General features: G+C 41.5%; 1 protein-coding gene across 1 annotated transcript in view; it reads left to right on the top strand.

The window, feature by feature from the left end:
- Positions 1 to 15,692, top strand: part of CNTN5 (contactin 5) — a 579,181-nt gene that overhangs the window by 177,983 nt on the left and 385,506 nt on the right. The window contains exon 8 of the mRNA XM_044285392.1: positions 13,162 to 13,264. Coding sequence (XP_044141327.1) covers positions 13,162 to 13,264 — 103 coding nt within the window. The remainder of the gene's footprint in view (positions 1 to 13,161; positions 13,265 to 15,692) is intronic.

Raw genomic sequence — 15,692 nt, 5'->3', positions numbered from 1 at the left:
AATTTTACAAAAAAATTTGGTTCATGACAAAGCACATTTCTTCGTAAGTAGAAATCAAGTGAGGCCCGTAATGACGTTATCACATCAGCCGGCGTGGTGATGTCATACGTCACCGTGCACAAGATTTTGTGCGAGATCCTTAATAAAGATGGCGGTAGCCAGTGGCCAAATAGATGAGGTAAGTAATATTTTTCTGTTCTTACACCATTTCAGGGAAAATCAATATGCTACCACGAAGCACCAGGAAATTCAGCTTTGAATTTTCCCTGAAATTTGGATCAAAGTCAACTTTGTGGACTTCGATTCGCTCAACACTAGTTATAGTGATGAGTGTCTAAGGCTAGTTTCACACTAGCGGCAAGGGACTCCGGCAGGCTGTTCCAGTGGGTGAACAGCCTGTCGGATCCGTCCTGCCGTTAGTGCACGCGTGCCCCCGGACTACCGCTCCGGCCCCATTGACTATAATGGGGGCGGGGCGGAGTTCCAGAGGCAGCACATGCCGAGAGGCCGCGGGAATAAAAGTACTACATGTCAATGGGGCCGGAGCGGTAGTCCGGGGGCACGCGTGCACTAGCAGGAGGACGGATCTGACAGGCTGTTCACCAGCCAAAACAGCCTGCTGGAGGTCTGTTCCGCTAGTGTGAAAGTACCCTAAGCTTGTTTTCCCCCACCTTGCAGCAGTGTCTGTAAAGCTGATTGTATCTGGTCACTCTGCTGTCTGAAACGCTGTAGCTTGATGGGTTTCTGCTGCTCTTGGACCTATCCTGTTCCTCTTGAACACTGTTCCTCACAGTAAAGATAGATTTCTGGTCCTAAGGCCTTCAGGAGCGAGAGCTGATGGAAAGTGCTCTTTCACTCCTCACTAGCCTAGTTGGCTCTCCCCTCCTGACAGGAAGTCGAAGCAGCCCACCCCTACCAAGGAGGGAGTGGGGGTTGGGGGTTGGAGTGGTTAGCTCCATTCCCAGTGCCACTAATAAGCCATTTGCTTGTGTAACAGTACATATGACTTAGGTAAAACAGCAGCATTCACAACAAGCAAAACAATAGTGTTATCGAACCTTAATCAGGTTCCACTGATTATCATGTGAAATCCAAATTAGTAGAGCGTTATTAGCTCAGAGAATAACTTGAGACAAACAGTATGTGTCCAACAAGATCGTTCCACTTTAATGAAACGTGCGTTAGATTATATAATACTTACAGATAAAGATGGCGGATACATGCCAACCTTCATAAACCATAAACATAACATTTGTGTCACAAGAATGGAATGGGGAAGGTGCAAAACTGACTCCACCCACACCTCTGTCCCTGCCTACTTGCACTTGCCCGTCCTAGGCAACGGAGCGCAACTGGGCGGCGATCCCTAACCTAGGTAAGTGCAGAGAGACAAACAAAACAGACAAACACAAAGAGGTCGAACTAGCAAGGTCAAAACCAGGAGGTCAAGGCGGTACCAGGGAACAAGCAGAGGCAGCGTCAATGTACAAACCGAGAGTAAATACCAGGAGAAGCAAGTAGGACACAGGGAGCAGGCAAGGACAGGTCTAAGTCAAGCAGAAGTCAAATACCGGGAGAAGCAACAGTACAAAAGGAGCAAGCAAGAGACGAAGTCACCACCAAGCCTAAATACAAATACCTAGTAGAATGGAAAATACGCAAGGTATAGGACCTTATAACAGGCAACCTGTGGCCAGCAGGCTGCCTGTTAAATAGGGGAGAGGAGGAGTCATGTAACGTGGCCAGCGTCACATGACTCATCCCCCTGCATACTGCTGAGCGCCGAGTGTGCAGTTCGGCGCTCAGACTTTTCGCCGAAACTACGGGAGCGGAGGACGCCGACCATGCTAAGGAGGCGTGCGCGGCAGGGTCCTCTCCGCCCCCCGTTGCCCTGGAGACGAGGAAGCAGCACACATCCTTGCTCCGAAGTTATCGCAGGGCACCGGCGGCACAGAAGGGAAGGAGCGCGACATTGGTGCAACAAAATGTTGCGCGACAAATGTTGCAGTGTAGTTGTGCCCTATCTGTCACGCAACTTATTGTCACCCGACAAATGTCATCGTGTAGACCTAGCCTAAGTGTTATCCTCTTTCCAGAAAATTCTACCTAGAAAAAATAGAAACATACTCTAACCACAGAAGTATATGGTCAAGAGTCACCTTACCACTTTTCTTAGCATATAAAGGTGAACAGCACAAATTACAGAGCATACTCATATCGATGTAGGAATCAACCACCACCCAACATTATCCATTTTTTCACTTAGTAGTGTCCTCGTGGGGAACGATGTTGTCTTTGTTGTTTATGGAAGACAAGGAAGGGGAGCAATGGGGATGTAGCGGCAGTATCTCTCTGTCTGTGAGACTAGAGGCTATGTGAGAGGAGGATAGTACGTAAGAGACTTCTGATTGGCTTAGAGCACATCACACAATGCTGACATCACACCAGGGAGACCTCACCCGCTTAGTAAATATGTGGGTAGAAATCATATGGATATAGAAAAAGATGCAAAATGCACGTCTGTCCGAACTCCACCTGCTGCTGCACCAATTTATTGAATCGCTGTCCAGGCCTCCTATTTTATAGTGCCATTTTCATGTTTGATGTGTTCTTCTATGAAGCATGAATAAAATGACCTTCAATTGACCTTTAATAGCTAAATGCTATAATGGGCTACTCCATGTTCATATCTTCTGATTTATGGGAGCGGGCGGTGAGGCAGATTTATGAGACCCCACTAATCATGCTATAGCCCCCTCCAGTATATTTTCATCTATGAAAATAGAGAGTGATATTAAATCTTTATGTCACTTTCTACCCAATTCTGTGAATTCAGCTGTTATCAATCTTTAACTTCCTTATACATCTCAAAGGGAAACTTATCTTCATGATACCAAGCAAATTAAATAAAAACATCAAGAAAAAAAAATCCTTGAATAGTTTCTTACTGAAATGAATATCTCATTTGTAGAATGTCCTTGACTATCATTCATTCTGTGCAATTCAATTTCACCTCAAGCGAGCTTATAAAAACAATTTAATATTCCATCTATAAAAAAAGATTAGAAGTTCCCTTTTGTAATAAAACATTGCTATATTAACTTTCTGCACTCTTATTGGTAATTTATAGAAAGTCATTTTTTATTTGGAACCCAATTGAGATAACCAAATATTAAGCCTTTTATCAACTGGTTCATTTCATTTTTTGAAAATGTAGCATCCTATTTGCTAAGGACATACATACTCTATTGGTAGACTAAGCAGCTGCTTTGCATGGAAAGAAAGGGCTCTGCTCTAGTTGGTCTCCTCCCCCGAGGAACTGTATGGTTAGAAAACAACAGGATATCCAAAAAATCATGGAAAGTGCATAGAAGGGGAAAACATGAAATGAAAATGGAATTCTGGTATTTGCATTAAAAAGGTTTTCCAAGACTTTAATACTGAGGACCTATCATCTGGAGTGGTCATGAATATCTGATTGGTGGTGGTCTGACACCTGTGAATGCATCGGGGCTCCTGAGAGCTCCATAGGCTTCTCCGTGTTCACCAAGCACAGTGCCATACATTGTGTAGCGGCTGTGCTTAGTACTGTGCTCAGTCCCATTCACTTCTATGGGTCTGAGCTGCACCTAGGCCGATGAACATGTACGACACTGGCCTAGGGAAAGCTGCAAGAAGGCCGAGGCTCTACTGCAAGTGCCAGTGCCTTCTCAAATATCTGATCAGCGGGAGTCCCAAGTGTCAGACCACCACCGATCAGATACTGATGACCTATCCTGAGGTACTTCAACTAAAAAGTTGATTGGCAGACCCCCACCAATCTGATAGTGATGATCTATACTGAGTATAAGCCATAAATATCAAAATCCTGGACAACCCCTTTAAAGGAGATGTCAAGCTGATAAAAATGTTTTAAAATATCTTGTAAATGTGACTGCTCAACCAATCATTGGCCACAGTGTGACCCGTCTCAGCCAGTGAAAAATCACATTCCCCAATTAAGAAGGAACGGGAAGCACAGAGCGTTGAGGACAGAGAAATGTCGGAATAGGAGAGGCAATGAATCAAAAAGGTAAGTATTACTTATATTATTATTTTACACAATTCATAGGCATTTAGTCGGCTGTGCAACCCCTTTAAGGATGGAGCAATTTTTATTTAATTTTTTTAATTTTTCATCTTAGATTTTTTTTTCCTTCAATGCATGTGGCCTAACAAAAGAAAAAGCAATTCCAACAAAAAATTTGGGGTTTTGTTTTTACAGCATTAATGAGAGTGTGCAGTATAAACAACAGGATGGCAAGGACACATTTAAAACATTTTTGATGAGTTTTACTACCATACTTTTACACTATAAAAACACAAAAATAATGCAAAAACACATAATAAAACAACACTGCCTACAAAAACCCATAACAATTTAATTTTTCCATTGATGGAGTTGTTTTTGCTTGTGGACGTACAGCTTTTCTTAAAACCATTTTGGGGTGCATACTAGTTTTTACTGTTAAATTTTGGAGTACCGCACACCGTTGGTTGCTGGTGCCAGCAAGGACTTGTTTAGTTGTAATCAAATGGTAGAAAATTGCAGCACACAGTATTTTTTCTCTTTGCCTTTTTAAATTTTAATCATCACATGATCAGGTTCCAGTGCAATTACAGGCATGTATAAATCAGAATGGTGACTGGACGTTTTGGCCTGTCAGGGCCTTCTTCAGCGGTCTTAATCTTTAGTTCTGCCTCTATGGTATGTTGCGCTGGATGCCTCCAGCGCGACATACCATAGAGGCAGAACTAAAGATTAAGACCGCTGAAGAAGGCCCTGACAGGCCAAAACGTCCAGTCACCATTCTGATTTATACATGCCTGTAATTGCACTGGAACCTGATCATGTGATGATTAAAATTTAAATAAGCAAAGAGAAAAAATACTGTGTGCTGCAATTTTCTACCATACAAGTTTTTAGGGACTTTTTATTCTGCTTTTGGGAGGTGGAACAACAAAAAATTAAGATTCCGACAACTGATATCAATTTATATTTTTTTGCTACATTGAATGTACGGATAATTAATGTGTTCCTTTTGCAATGTGCCGTCCATTTATGTCTTTTCGTATTAAGAACCAGCTGCCAACAGGTTAATGTACAATGCTGGTCAAGAGATACAAATTTGATGAACCCTTGCTTATTTAGGAGCTAAACAATAGCAACAACTACTGTAGTGATTTACAGAGCAAAATATTTGGGTACCAAACTTTAAGGGGTTCTCCAACTGTGCAGATACACCCAAGGTAAGAAAAAAAATAAAAAAAGACTCACTTGCCATTGGTGCTCCAGTTCCAGTGCCGAGCTCCCACTGGTGCTCCAGTTCCAGTGCCGAGCTCCCTTCTCCTCTTCTTCTTCTGGTCCCTGCTGGACTGGAAGTTTGACATGCTGTCTACATGCACGTCATTGATGACAGCCAATTAGTGGCTTTAGTGGCGGCAGTGGTCACATGCTGTGCCCGCACACATCACTGCTGATACCACTAATTGGCCGGCTGCAGTGATGTGTAGACAGCACATCAAACTTCTGTTTCAGCAGGCACTGGAAGCAAAGGGAGATCAGCACTAGAACCAGATATCTGGTGACAGGTGAGTCTTTTTTTTATTTTTATCCTTGCACTCGGTCGGCCCATATGAAAAGAGCTTCCCAGTCTCAAAGAGCTCCTTTTAATAATTACACAAGACAGTGCTGGCAAATAAAACAATTGTGTACAAGATTAGGTAGGAGTCCAGGTCATATGAGCTAACTATGTATAAATGCAAGAAGTAAGCAGCTTTAGACATGTCAGGTGGAGGAATACCGGGACTCTTTACTATAAGTCATACACTTGTCATCACACTTGACACTAATTTTCAGTGAGAAGTTCAAGGCTTGTAGGGTTGATGAACGTTGGATGGAAAGAGGGGAGTTCCAAAAGAGGGTGAAGCTCGAGAAAAGTCTTGTATCCTAAAGAGGAAGTTGAAATTTTGATAGGGGTTGGTAGGTTAGAGTGAAGTTTGCCTTTGTTTTCAGCAAGTGGAAGGATGAATGATTAATTTTAGTAAGAGGAAATTCAAAAAAGCCAGAGTAGATGTTCGACTTTAAACCAAACCAGCAAGGTGAAAAATTTGTTTCACTAAGGGCATATGGACATCATAGAAGTGGCCGACATCTTGTGACGTCTAAAAGTGGCTACCTCTCTGGAGGTCAACTATTCATTATATGCGGAGCCATTTATTTGAATGTCTGGCATCAATAATACTCGTCAATTATAGGGCAAATACATGGAAATTAGCTGATTACCGGGACAAACACTGAGCCAGCTGTCTTTATGAGGCCTCATGCACACGACCGTTGTTTCATTCCGTGTCCGTTGCTCCGTTTTTCGTGATTTTCTGCGGACCCATGACATTCAATGGGTCCGTTGAAAACTCGGCTAATTCACCGTTTGTCATCCGCGTTCGTGATCCGTGGTTCCAGTCCGTCAAAAAAATATAACCTGTCCTATTTTTTTCACGGAAAATGGTTCGCGGACCCATTCAAGTCAATGGGACCGTGAAAAAACGCGGAGGCACACAAGATTGCCATCCGCGTCTGTTTTTTTCCCATCATTTGCATGGCAAATTTGACTTAGACTTTTTTTTACTTTCCTTCATGTCTGGTGATCCTCCAAAAATAAAGGAAGACACACGGAAACAAAAACGGAAACGGATCATGGAACAACGGAACCCTATTTTGCGGAACGGAACACAACAACGGTCGTGTGCATGAGGCCTGAGACAACACCTTTGATTGGGTGCTAAGCAAACAACATAGCAGTACCAGCTTAATCCTGCATGATCATCCACAATGTCCCTTATTCAGCCATGGTCCCCCATTAAGTACTCGATCTGCAAAGTATACCAGTTGTTTTGCCCATAAAAGGTAACTACTGATGACCTATAAACCAAATATTTCAGTTCAGCCATAATGACTGCTCGTTTCTATGTGCACTAAACTCTGTCGTTTAAAGTTAAAGCAGTCTTTATATATAGTGTCCTTACTTCAGGATCATAACCTGTAACACACCTATGTACCAAAAGACACGGGCTGTAAAGCTTTACAACTCAAGTATTAACGGAAAGAATAAGAATTATTGGAAGTTATAAATGTAGCTAAACTGTAGTAAAACATGATATGCATCTCTCTACGGCTTTTGAAACGGGCAAAATTACTTTTCCCTTAAACCTCCGATTAACAAGGGTGCAATGAGAAAACCTTTATGGTCCTAGAAACCATAGGGATGACCAGCACAATTCATTTTAAGCAGGTCATTGCACCACGGGGTTATTAAAAAAGAATCATCAAGAACAAAAGTGTTTTTGATGCGTACACTATGTGAAAAGCTGCAGAGGCCACAGCAATGTTCAACAAATATCTTAGACCTAAACCGTATCCTCTAGTGTTGAGCGAACCCAAACTTTACAGTTACCCAGTAACCGGACCCGAACCCGAACTTTGCCGGAAAAGTTTGGGTTTGAGTTCAGTGTTCAGACATTTAATAAAGCTTTTGAAAGGCTGCATTGCAGCCAATCAACAATCTTTTAAGCTGTGGGCACTTAAAAGCCATCACAGCCATGCACTTTATTGAGAAGCCTTCTATGTGGGACAGTATCAAAAGCCTTACTAAAGTCTAGATAAGCGATGTCTACTGCACCTCCTCCATCTATTATTTTAGTCACCCAATCAAAAAAATCAATAAGATTAGTTTGACATGATCTCCCTGAAGTAAACCCATGCTGTTTTTCATCTTTCAATCCATGGGATTTTAGATGTTCCACAATCCTTTCCTTAAGTATGGTTTCCATATGAGTATTTTTAGATGCGGTGATGCTCATGATGTTTATATTTTGTATTATTTATGTATTTATTTTTGTATTCTAAGGAAAGGGGGGTGATTTCAATTTTTATATTTTCTTTTCATTTTTTTAAATATTTTTTTTATGTTTTTTTGTAGCGAGTCTAGGAAGCTACAATGTTCAGTACTTTGTTTTTTAATGATTATTTCTATACACCCATAGGGTGTATAGTATTACATGAATTACTGATTTCCTATGTTGGAATGTCACCTGCTGGCCAACATAGGAACAGCACTTCTAATACCCTGGATCTCTTCAGAGAGACCCAGCCTATTAGAATTCATTACTGGCCTCACAGGGATTCTGGGTTTTTCACCCTTGAGATGCCGTGATCACACTTGATCATGGTATCTAAAGGCTGTAATGACCACAATCGGCATTTTTGCTGGTCGTCATCATTAGCCACAGGATTTTGCTGTTTGAAACAGAAGAGACCTGCCGGCTATGGCGCCCTCTGCATGCGCGAGCGGCCAACATGTTTTAACATTGCTCCGGCGCTGTACATGTACGGTGCTGGTAGTGAAAGGGTTAAATGCTATGGACACGTTTTGAGGGCAATTCTTTATTACGACATCCTTTTTTTATTTATTTGGTCTTTATTAAAAAGTTTTTCCTCTACAGCTTTTACTGCCATTGTATCTGCAGACTGTGTATTTCTGCTTCACAGTGATTCATCCAAGAGCTGGTCTGACAGATTGATATGTAACCTATATCTGTACTTTCCTAAAAGCTCATAAACACTCATTAAAGCTAAATTCTTATCAGTTTGATAAGAATTTGGCTACTACGAGAATTTATGAGCTGTCAGGATTCCCGAGATAAGGGCTATACAATGAGCTGTTAGGCCGTTACGGGAACACCCACAATTTTTCTGCGCGAGTGCAAAAAATTGTAATGCGTTTTGCACTCGCTTGAAAAAAATCTCGCATGTTTGGTACCCAAACCCGAACTTCTTCACAGAAGTTCGGGCTTGGGATCGGTGTTTTGTAGATTGTATTATTTTGCCTTATAACATGGTTATAAGGGAAAATAATAGCATTCTGAATACAGAATACATAGTAAAATAGCGCTGGAGGGGTTAAAAAAAAATAAAAAATTATTTAACTCACCTTAATCCACTTGTTCGCGAAGCCCGGCATCTCCTTCTGTCTCCTTTGCTGAACAGGACCTGTGATGACGTCACTCCGGTCATCACATGTTCCATCATATGATCCATCACCATGGTAAAAGATCATGTGATGGAACATGTGATGACCTGAGTGATGTCACCAAAGGTCCTTTACCTGTAATTAATGCTCACCCCAGGTCCTGTTCAGCAAAGGAGACAGAAGGAGATGCCGGGCTAGGCGAACAAGTGGACTAAGGTGAATTAAATAATTTTAAATTTTTTTTAACCCCTCCAGCGCTATTTTACTATGCATTCTGTATTCAGAATGCTATTATTTTCCCTTATAACCATGTTATAAGGGAAAATATTAATGATCGGGTCTCTATCCCGATCGTCTCCTAGCAACCCTGCGTGAAAATCGCACCGCATGCGCACTTGCTTGCGGATGCTTGCGATTTTCACGCAAGCCCATTCACTTCTATGGGGCCTGGGTTACGTGAAAATCGCACAATACAGAGCATGCTGCGATTTTCATGCAACGCATAAGTGATGCGTGAAAATCACCGCTCATGTGCACGGCCCCATAGAAATGAATGGGTCGGTATTCAGTGCGGTTGCAAAGCGTTCAACTCACGCATCGCATCTGCGCGACATATTCGCCCGTGTGAAAGGGGCCTTAGAGAGGGAACCAATAGTCTGCAGATATACTAAAGGTGAAAACTGTAGAGGAAAAGCCCTTTGAAAAATGTCAATATGACCAACTGAAAAAATATATTTTACCAAAAATTAGTACAATGTAATAATGAAAAAATTGCTTCCAAAAGTATCCATAGTCTTTATTTCTCATATGGAGATACTGAGTTGTTTTGCCGTCTTGGCAGTCGCATTCCTGTTCCCATGTCCCATCCTGAAGGTGAGGTGACATGTTCTTCAGTCTCTCAAATTTGAGTTTCCTTGAACATATAACATTATAAGTGACTGTTCTACACACCTAGACATATTAGGTATCTACATGACCGAAATAACTGGAACCATAAATTATATGCACCTCTAAACTGCTGCAATTCATAAGTAAAATAAGCAAAAGTTCAATATCTCTGTCTTAAGTGGCGCTGTAACAAAATTGAACACTGGATTGAGACAAGTCGCTAGTCTCTGGGGACCTCAGAAGTGGGACACCACGTGATCAGTTTATCGTCGGTGGACACTACCCCCCCCCCCCCCCAAAAAAAAGGGAAATGTCCAAAGAGTACAATTTCTTTAAAATGAACCTTACAGGAACACTTTAAGAAATAGTTCTAATAACACAAGGGATAAAATGGAAGCCCAAAAAAAAAACATTGTTAAATTCTCTTTGAGTATGACCTATACATCCAATTATATGCAACCACATGTAGAATTCAGCATTTTATATTTTTCACAGTTCACACTATACTGCGTTTACTCCATAACGATCCCACATTGTACCAGTTTTTTGTAACGACTCCCTTTAATTTAAACAAATGTAACATTTTCCACTGAATGAAGCGGTGACATTTCTCACGGACATTCGCGCAATGACTATCACAGGGTACATTTGTTACAAAGGCAGAGATTAATAAGGCTGCAAGCGGTGGAAGGATTCTGTTTGGAAAACAAATCTAGAAGAGTAAGATAAATTCACCATGTCGAAAAGTCTGCAGGGTCGAAACAAGTTGTACATGTGATCATCTGTTTAAACTGTGAAATGCTCCAGACACAGAAGAAAGAACACTGAATAAACAGCAAGATCCTGGAAAAGGTGAAGAGCTAGGGAAGAGATGCAAAGGATGTGGAGTTTACAGAAAAGTAGACATTTCACCATCGCCTGCAGCCTAGAAGAGCCGAGCTTCAGAACATCTTCTCCCAATCGTCTTGAGCTATTTTCTGGATGGTATAATGAGGAGCCTACAGCTAATTCTAATTACATGCAATTACAAAAGTTTTCGGATCCTGGTGTTGGTTTGAAAACTGTAGAATATTGTTTGTGGGATAACCACTTTAAGTAGCACATGGCAACAAATATGCCTATATAAAAATACCACCACAGCTTGCATGGCCGCATCCCCTCTCAGCCACTGCACCCCTTGTGCCCCTCTGAATTACTTTAGTCTTCATTGCCCTGGTGTGCAAAATAAAAAAATTTGCTTAATGCACAGGGAAAAAAACTACTGATTTCCTCTCTGCCCCCCAACCCTGACTTTAATATTTTTATTGCGTGACTGGAGAAATAGAACTCTTGCTTATTGTGCTTATGAATTGGCAGCAGTTTAGAGATTCGTCTAATTTATAGTTCACGTTATTTCGATCATGTGGATACCTAATATGTAGAGATGAGCGAATTTATTCACAGATTCAGAGATTCCTTCCGAATCTCAGTTTTTTTAGGCGGCGAATTGAACTCCTATATTTTCTGGTCCGATTCGGACGAATCTTGTAAAACGGTGCTACAGGGCCTGTAACAAATCCTCCAACGCAAATGTGAACAAACGCATGATTAAATATAATTAATATTAAATTAAATTAATGAATGTATGTCAATACATTATATGCTGTGTCTCTATCAAAAAGGATGCTATTAGGTTTTGGGTGGTCTGCTGATTCTAGACAGTTGTCTCAGTCTTTGATCGGGTCATTAGGAAACTTGGTGACTTGTTTGTAGGGGAGTGTCCCCTTTTATTATCCCACAGTCATGGCTATCAAAGGGTTAAAGGGGTATTTAGGTTACATTATGGCCTATCCACAGATAGGAACGGTGGGAATCCTACTGCTGGGACCTTCACTGATCACAAGATTGGCTGGTCGGGAGATAGTGGAACGCTGTACTCGGCTATCTCCGGAACTCCCATAGAAATTAATGGAGTGGCCACTCGCATGTGTGGCCGGACGTTTCATTCATTTCAGGGGGTTGCAGGGAGTACTAGGCCCCCATTCTTGTGATCGGTGGGAGTCACAGCGGTAAGACCCCCACCAATCTAATACTTATCCTCTGTCCTGTGGAGAGGGGAAAACATGATGTAACCAGAATACCCCTTTAACAGCCAGGATCAGCACTTACGCTGACCCTGGTGGGGGAAGTAGGATCCTGCGCTAAGAACCCAAAATGTTAGTAACAGATGCTGATTCTTAGAGCAGAATTGATGGAATTAACGGCTGCCGGTAATCTCTATGCTGTGTTGAGCCTGTGCTCTCTGAATATAGTGTCTCTTGCCTGTGTATCCTCTATATTGTGGCTCTTTCCTGTGCCCCGCTGTATATAGTGCCTCTCCTCTTGCCTGTGCCCCCTGTGCATAGTGCCTTTTACCTGTGCCCCATGTACATTGTGTGCACACACTCTGTATAATCCTACTTACCTGTTCTCAGTCCCCCATTATCTAGCAATGCAGGTCTGGCTTCTTCTGGTCATGACTTCTGTGCAACCTCACAGGTGGGCCGATGACATCAATGCACCTCCTGCATCACAAAAAGCGCCAATTGGCGGTGCAGGCAACTAATGGTTCCCCTGTACTGCCATGGCTTCTAGCTTCATCCTGCAGATGCAGATACAATTTAGTACAGGAACCCCAGAAACTGGGTGAACCAACCCTATGACTGGGTGCCCAAGAGAGTAGGCCCAAAACAAGGAGGGTCGTCAGGTCTGAAATGCTCCAGATTCTACCATATGTACCTTGTTCCACATTTATTTTGACACTTTTTGTGCCTCACTAAACAAGAGGACATGTCTTTTAGGAAGGGGATGTGGCTAGCAGGAAGGGAGTGTGGTTTAGAAAGCAACAGGGCGCACCAAAATAGCACCAAAATTTGTACACAAAATGGTCTGCTAAAGTAAGTCAACCAATAGCCTTGAAAAATTCGAAAAAAAAGTATCTAGCCATGCACCAAATGTATCATCCGCGCATTTCTAACTCGCAGTGTCTAAATATTAGACATAATATGCTAAGTGACAAATTCAGCACTAATACATCTGAATATTGTTTTTTAAGCACACTCTCATGGTCAGCCTCTTTACTATCTGCCTCCAATCATTTTTATGGTACTGATTCAAGCAATAAAAGTTCCTAGCATGTAAAGAAGTAATATTAATTTTATATTTAAGCCTACTTTTTATTTCCCAGGTGTGATGGGTGAATATGAACCGAAAATTGAGGTCCACTTTGCTTACACTTTTACTGCAGCTAAGGGAACGACTGTTAGAATGGAGTGTTTCGCACTTGGCAAGTAAGTACACATTCCCTTAAACGAGTTGCACTTGTTTAATAATATGTGTTAGATGTAATTTGTGTCCGGTCATCTACAGGTAATCTTTATATATTTCGGTCTTTTGGCTTTGCTCCTGGGTACCGTGAACTGACAATGCATTCTGTGTACTAAGCATTATAACCCTTACGAGCCATGTGGTTTATTTCCATGCCTTTACTTGCAGAAACCTTCATTATCTGTTCGGAAAATGTACAAAGCATTTTATGTCGCTCTTTGTCAACATTATGAATTGTTATATTACTGCACCGCAGTGAACTGGATATAAAATAAGATTCATGGCTGCTAGATATGTATTGATATCGGGGGGAAACTTGCAGGATTTTTATGACTTGATGGACGGTTTATCTTCTTGTCATTTGACACAGTCCAAAACTTTAAGGACTCATTCACCAAGATAGAAGCAATAGGGAGCGCAGAAGTAGCATGCAGAGGAGCTTGAGGAGGCCCCTCGGCCATATGAGAAGACACAAATGGTATGTGGTTACGGGGAGGCTCGGTTACAGAATTTTCATTGAGGCTCCGATGATCCAGGTGATGTTTGTGTATTGTATCTCCTTATAGACTGTGAATTGTACAGAGCACCCATAGAAGTCAGTGGGGCAGCATTACACATTCATGAGTGACTCAATTGTACCAATTCAAAATTTGTCCAAAAAAATCTAATCAGAGAGAAAAGCATTCCCCACTCTTAAAGAAAATGACCTTGGTTAGCTGAGTGTCCTTGGAGGCCTTGGGTTCTCTTGGAGGTACTCTTTCTTATTAGGAAGACCACCTAGTATGAATGAGAAGTATAGTAGTCAAGCCAATGATGCTCTGCGTTTCTGGGAAACATCAATGCAAATTAGCATGTTACATTTTCTGGCATCAGATGGGCTTAATATTCTTTTCTTAATGTGGAACCAATGGACACACACATTTCTTAATGTATTTACACCAGAAAGGTGGCATAAGTACGTTAAAGGTTTCCAAGACTGTTCTAAATGTTTTGCTTCCCCTCACATATTATATTATAAAACTGGTGTCCTGCAGCCATCTCTAGCAGGAGCTCAGTGCACCAGAATTTGTACAGGTAACGTTGAACTCAATAGCTGCTGTAAAATATTTGTGCTGAGCTCTCTATGGTTGTGGCTGAGCAGAAGAAGTTGTTCAGTGCCAGGACCAGTCTCACTTCAGGCCCCATAGTAATAATTTGGCACATCTGAATGGTAAGTACTACACTGGCCACCAACCCTTTCTCTCGACAAGTATGGAGGAAAGATTAGGAGCTTCATGAACCTATAATTGAACTTCTTGATAACTTCTATAATTTAGATGAGTCTTGATTTAGTTAATAAGTGACATTATAAATGGAAAATATATAGATGCCATTGTCATCCCTATGACCACAGTGTCCCTTGTTCCAACAGGCAGATATATAGATAAATGAAGCAATTTTCCTGTGATAGAATCCTGTCCACTAACAGCTTCTCAATTATCTCATCTTCCTAGATATCTGCATGTCCTGAAGTGAAGTGGGGTTTCATATAGTAATTAACTCCTGTCAAACCTAATGCTTCCAGATTGCCAAAAGGATTCTCCAGTAGACCCAGACAGCGGTGCCAACAAGCCACTAAGTTTTTTGATAGGATATTTAGGTACAGTCCAAAGGTCCATTAGAACACAAAATCCGAATCTTACTTTTGAGATTAATTTGTTTGGTGGAACTAAAGGGGGTTTTCAGGTATTCAGCACTGATGCACTATCCTCAGGAACGTTGTCAATATCTGAATGATGGAAGTCCAACTCTGGGCACCCCCACTGATCATTTGTTTGAAAAGACCACGGTGCTCCATTAAGTGCCATGACCACCTAACAGCTTACCAAGCGTAGCATCATACATTGTATAGCAATTGTGCATGGTATTTCAGCTCGGGCCCATTCACTTGACCAAAGAATGGGACATCACCAACCTATGAAGAGGCTGAGGTGCTCTGGTTCAAACAGCTGATTGAAAGGGGTGTCGGGAGTCGAACCCCCACCAGTCAGATATTTATGATCTATCCTGAGGACAGTCCATCAGTATTTAACTCCCAGAAAACCTTTTGCATACACATGTTCTGTACTGAAGGGCAAGTTATCAAAATAATTTCCTCTATTAGACTGAATATTACTTTTAAAATTTCTTAAAACCTTTCTCATATAAGAGAAAATAGCATTTCGAGCTGAACTACGTCGTAACAATGGCTGTCAGTAATTCAGTAGTATCTAACAATTGCAAAAAATTCTTCTAGCCATAAAAGTGGTTCATTTATAATGCACGAGACCATAGTCCCCATCAGTCGTACAATCAAGCCTGTAGTTAATTTCCTGCATTGATACGAGATGGAGAGTCATGTTAAACCACTTT

The sequence above is a fragment of the Bufo gargarizans genome, chromosome 3 (genome assembly GCF_014858855.1).
Source record: "Bufo gargarizans isolate SCDJY-AF-19 chromosome 3, ASM1485885v1, whole genome shotgun sequence".
Lineage (NCBI taxonomy): Eukaryota > Metazoa > Chordata > Amphibia > Anura > Bufonidae > Bufo > Bufo gargarizans.
Note: the sequence above shows the minus strand (reverse complement) of the source record. Positions and strands in the feature narration are given on the sequence as shown.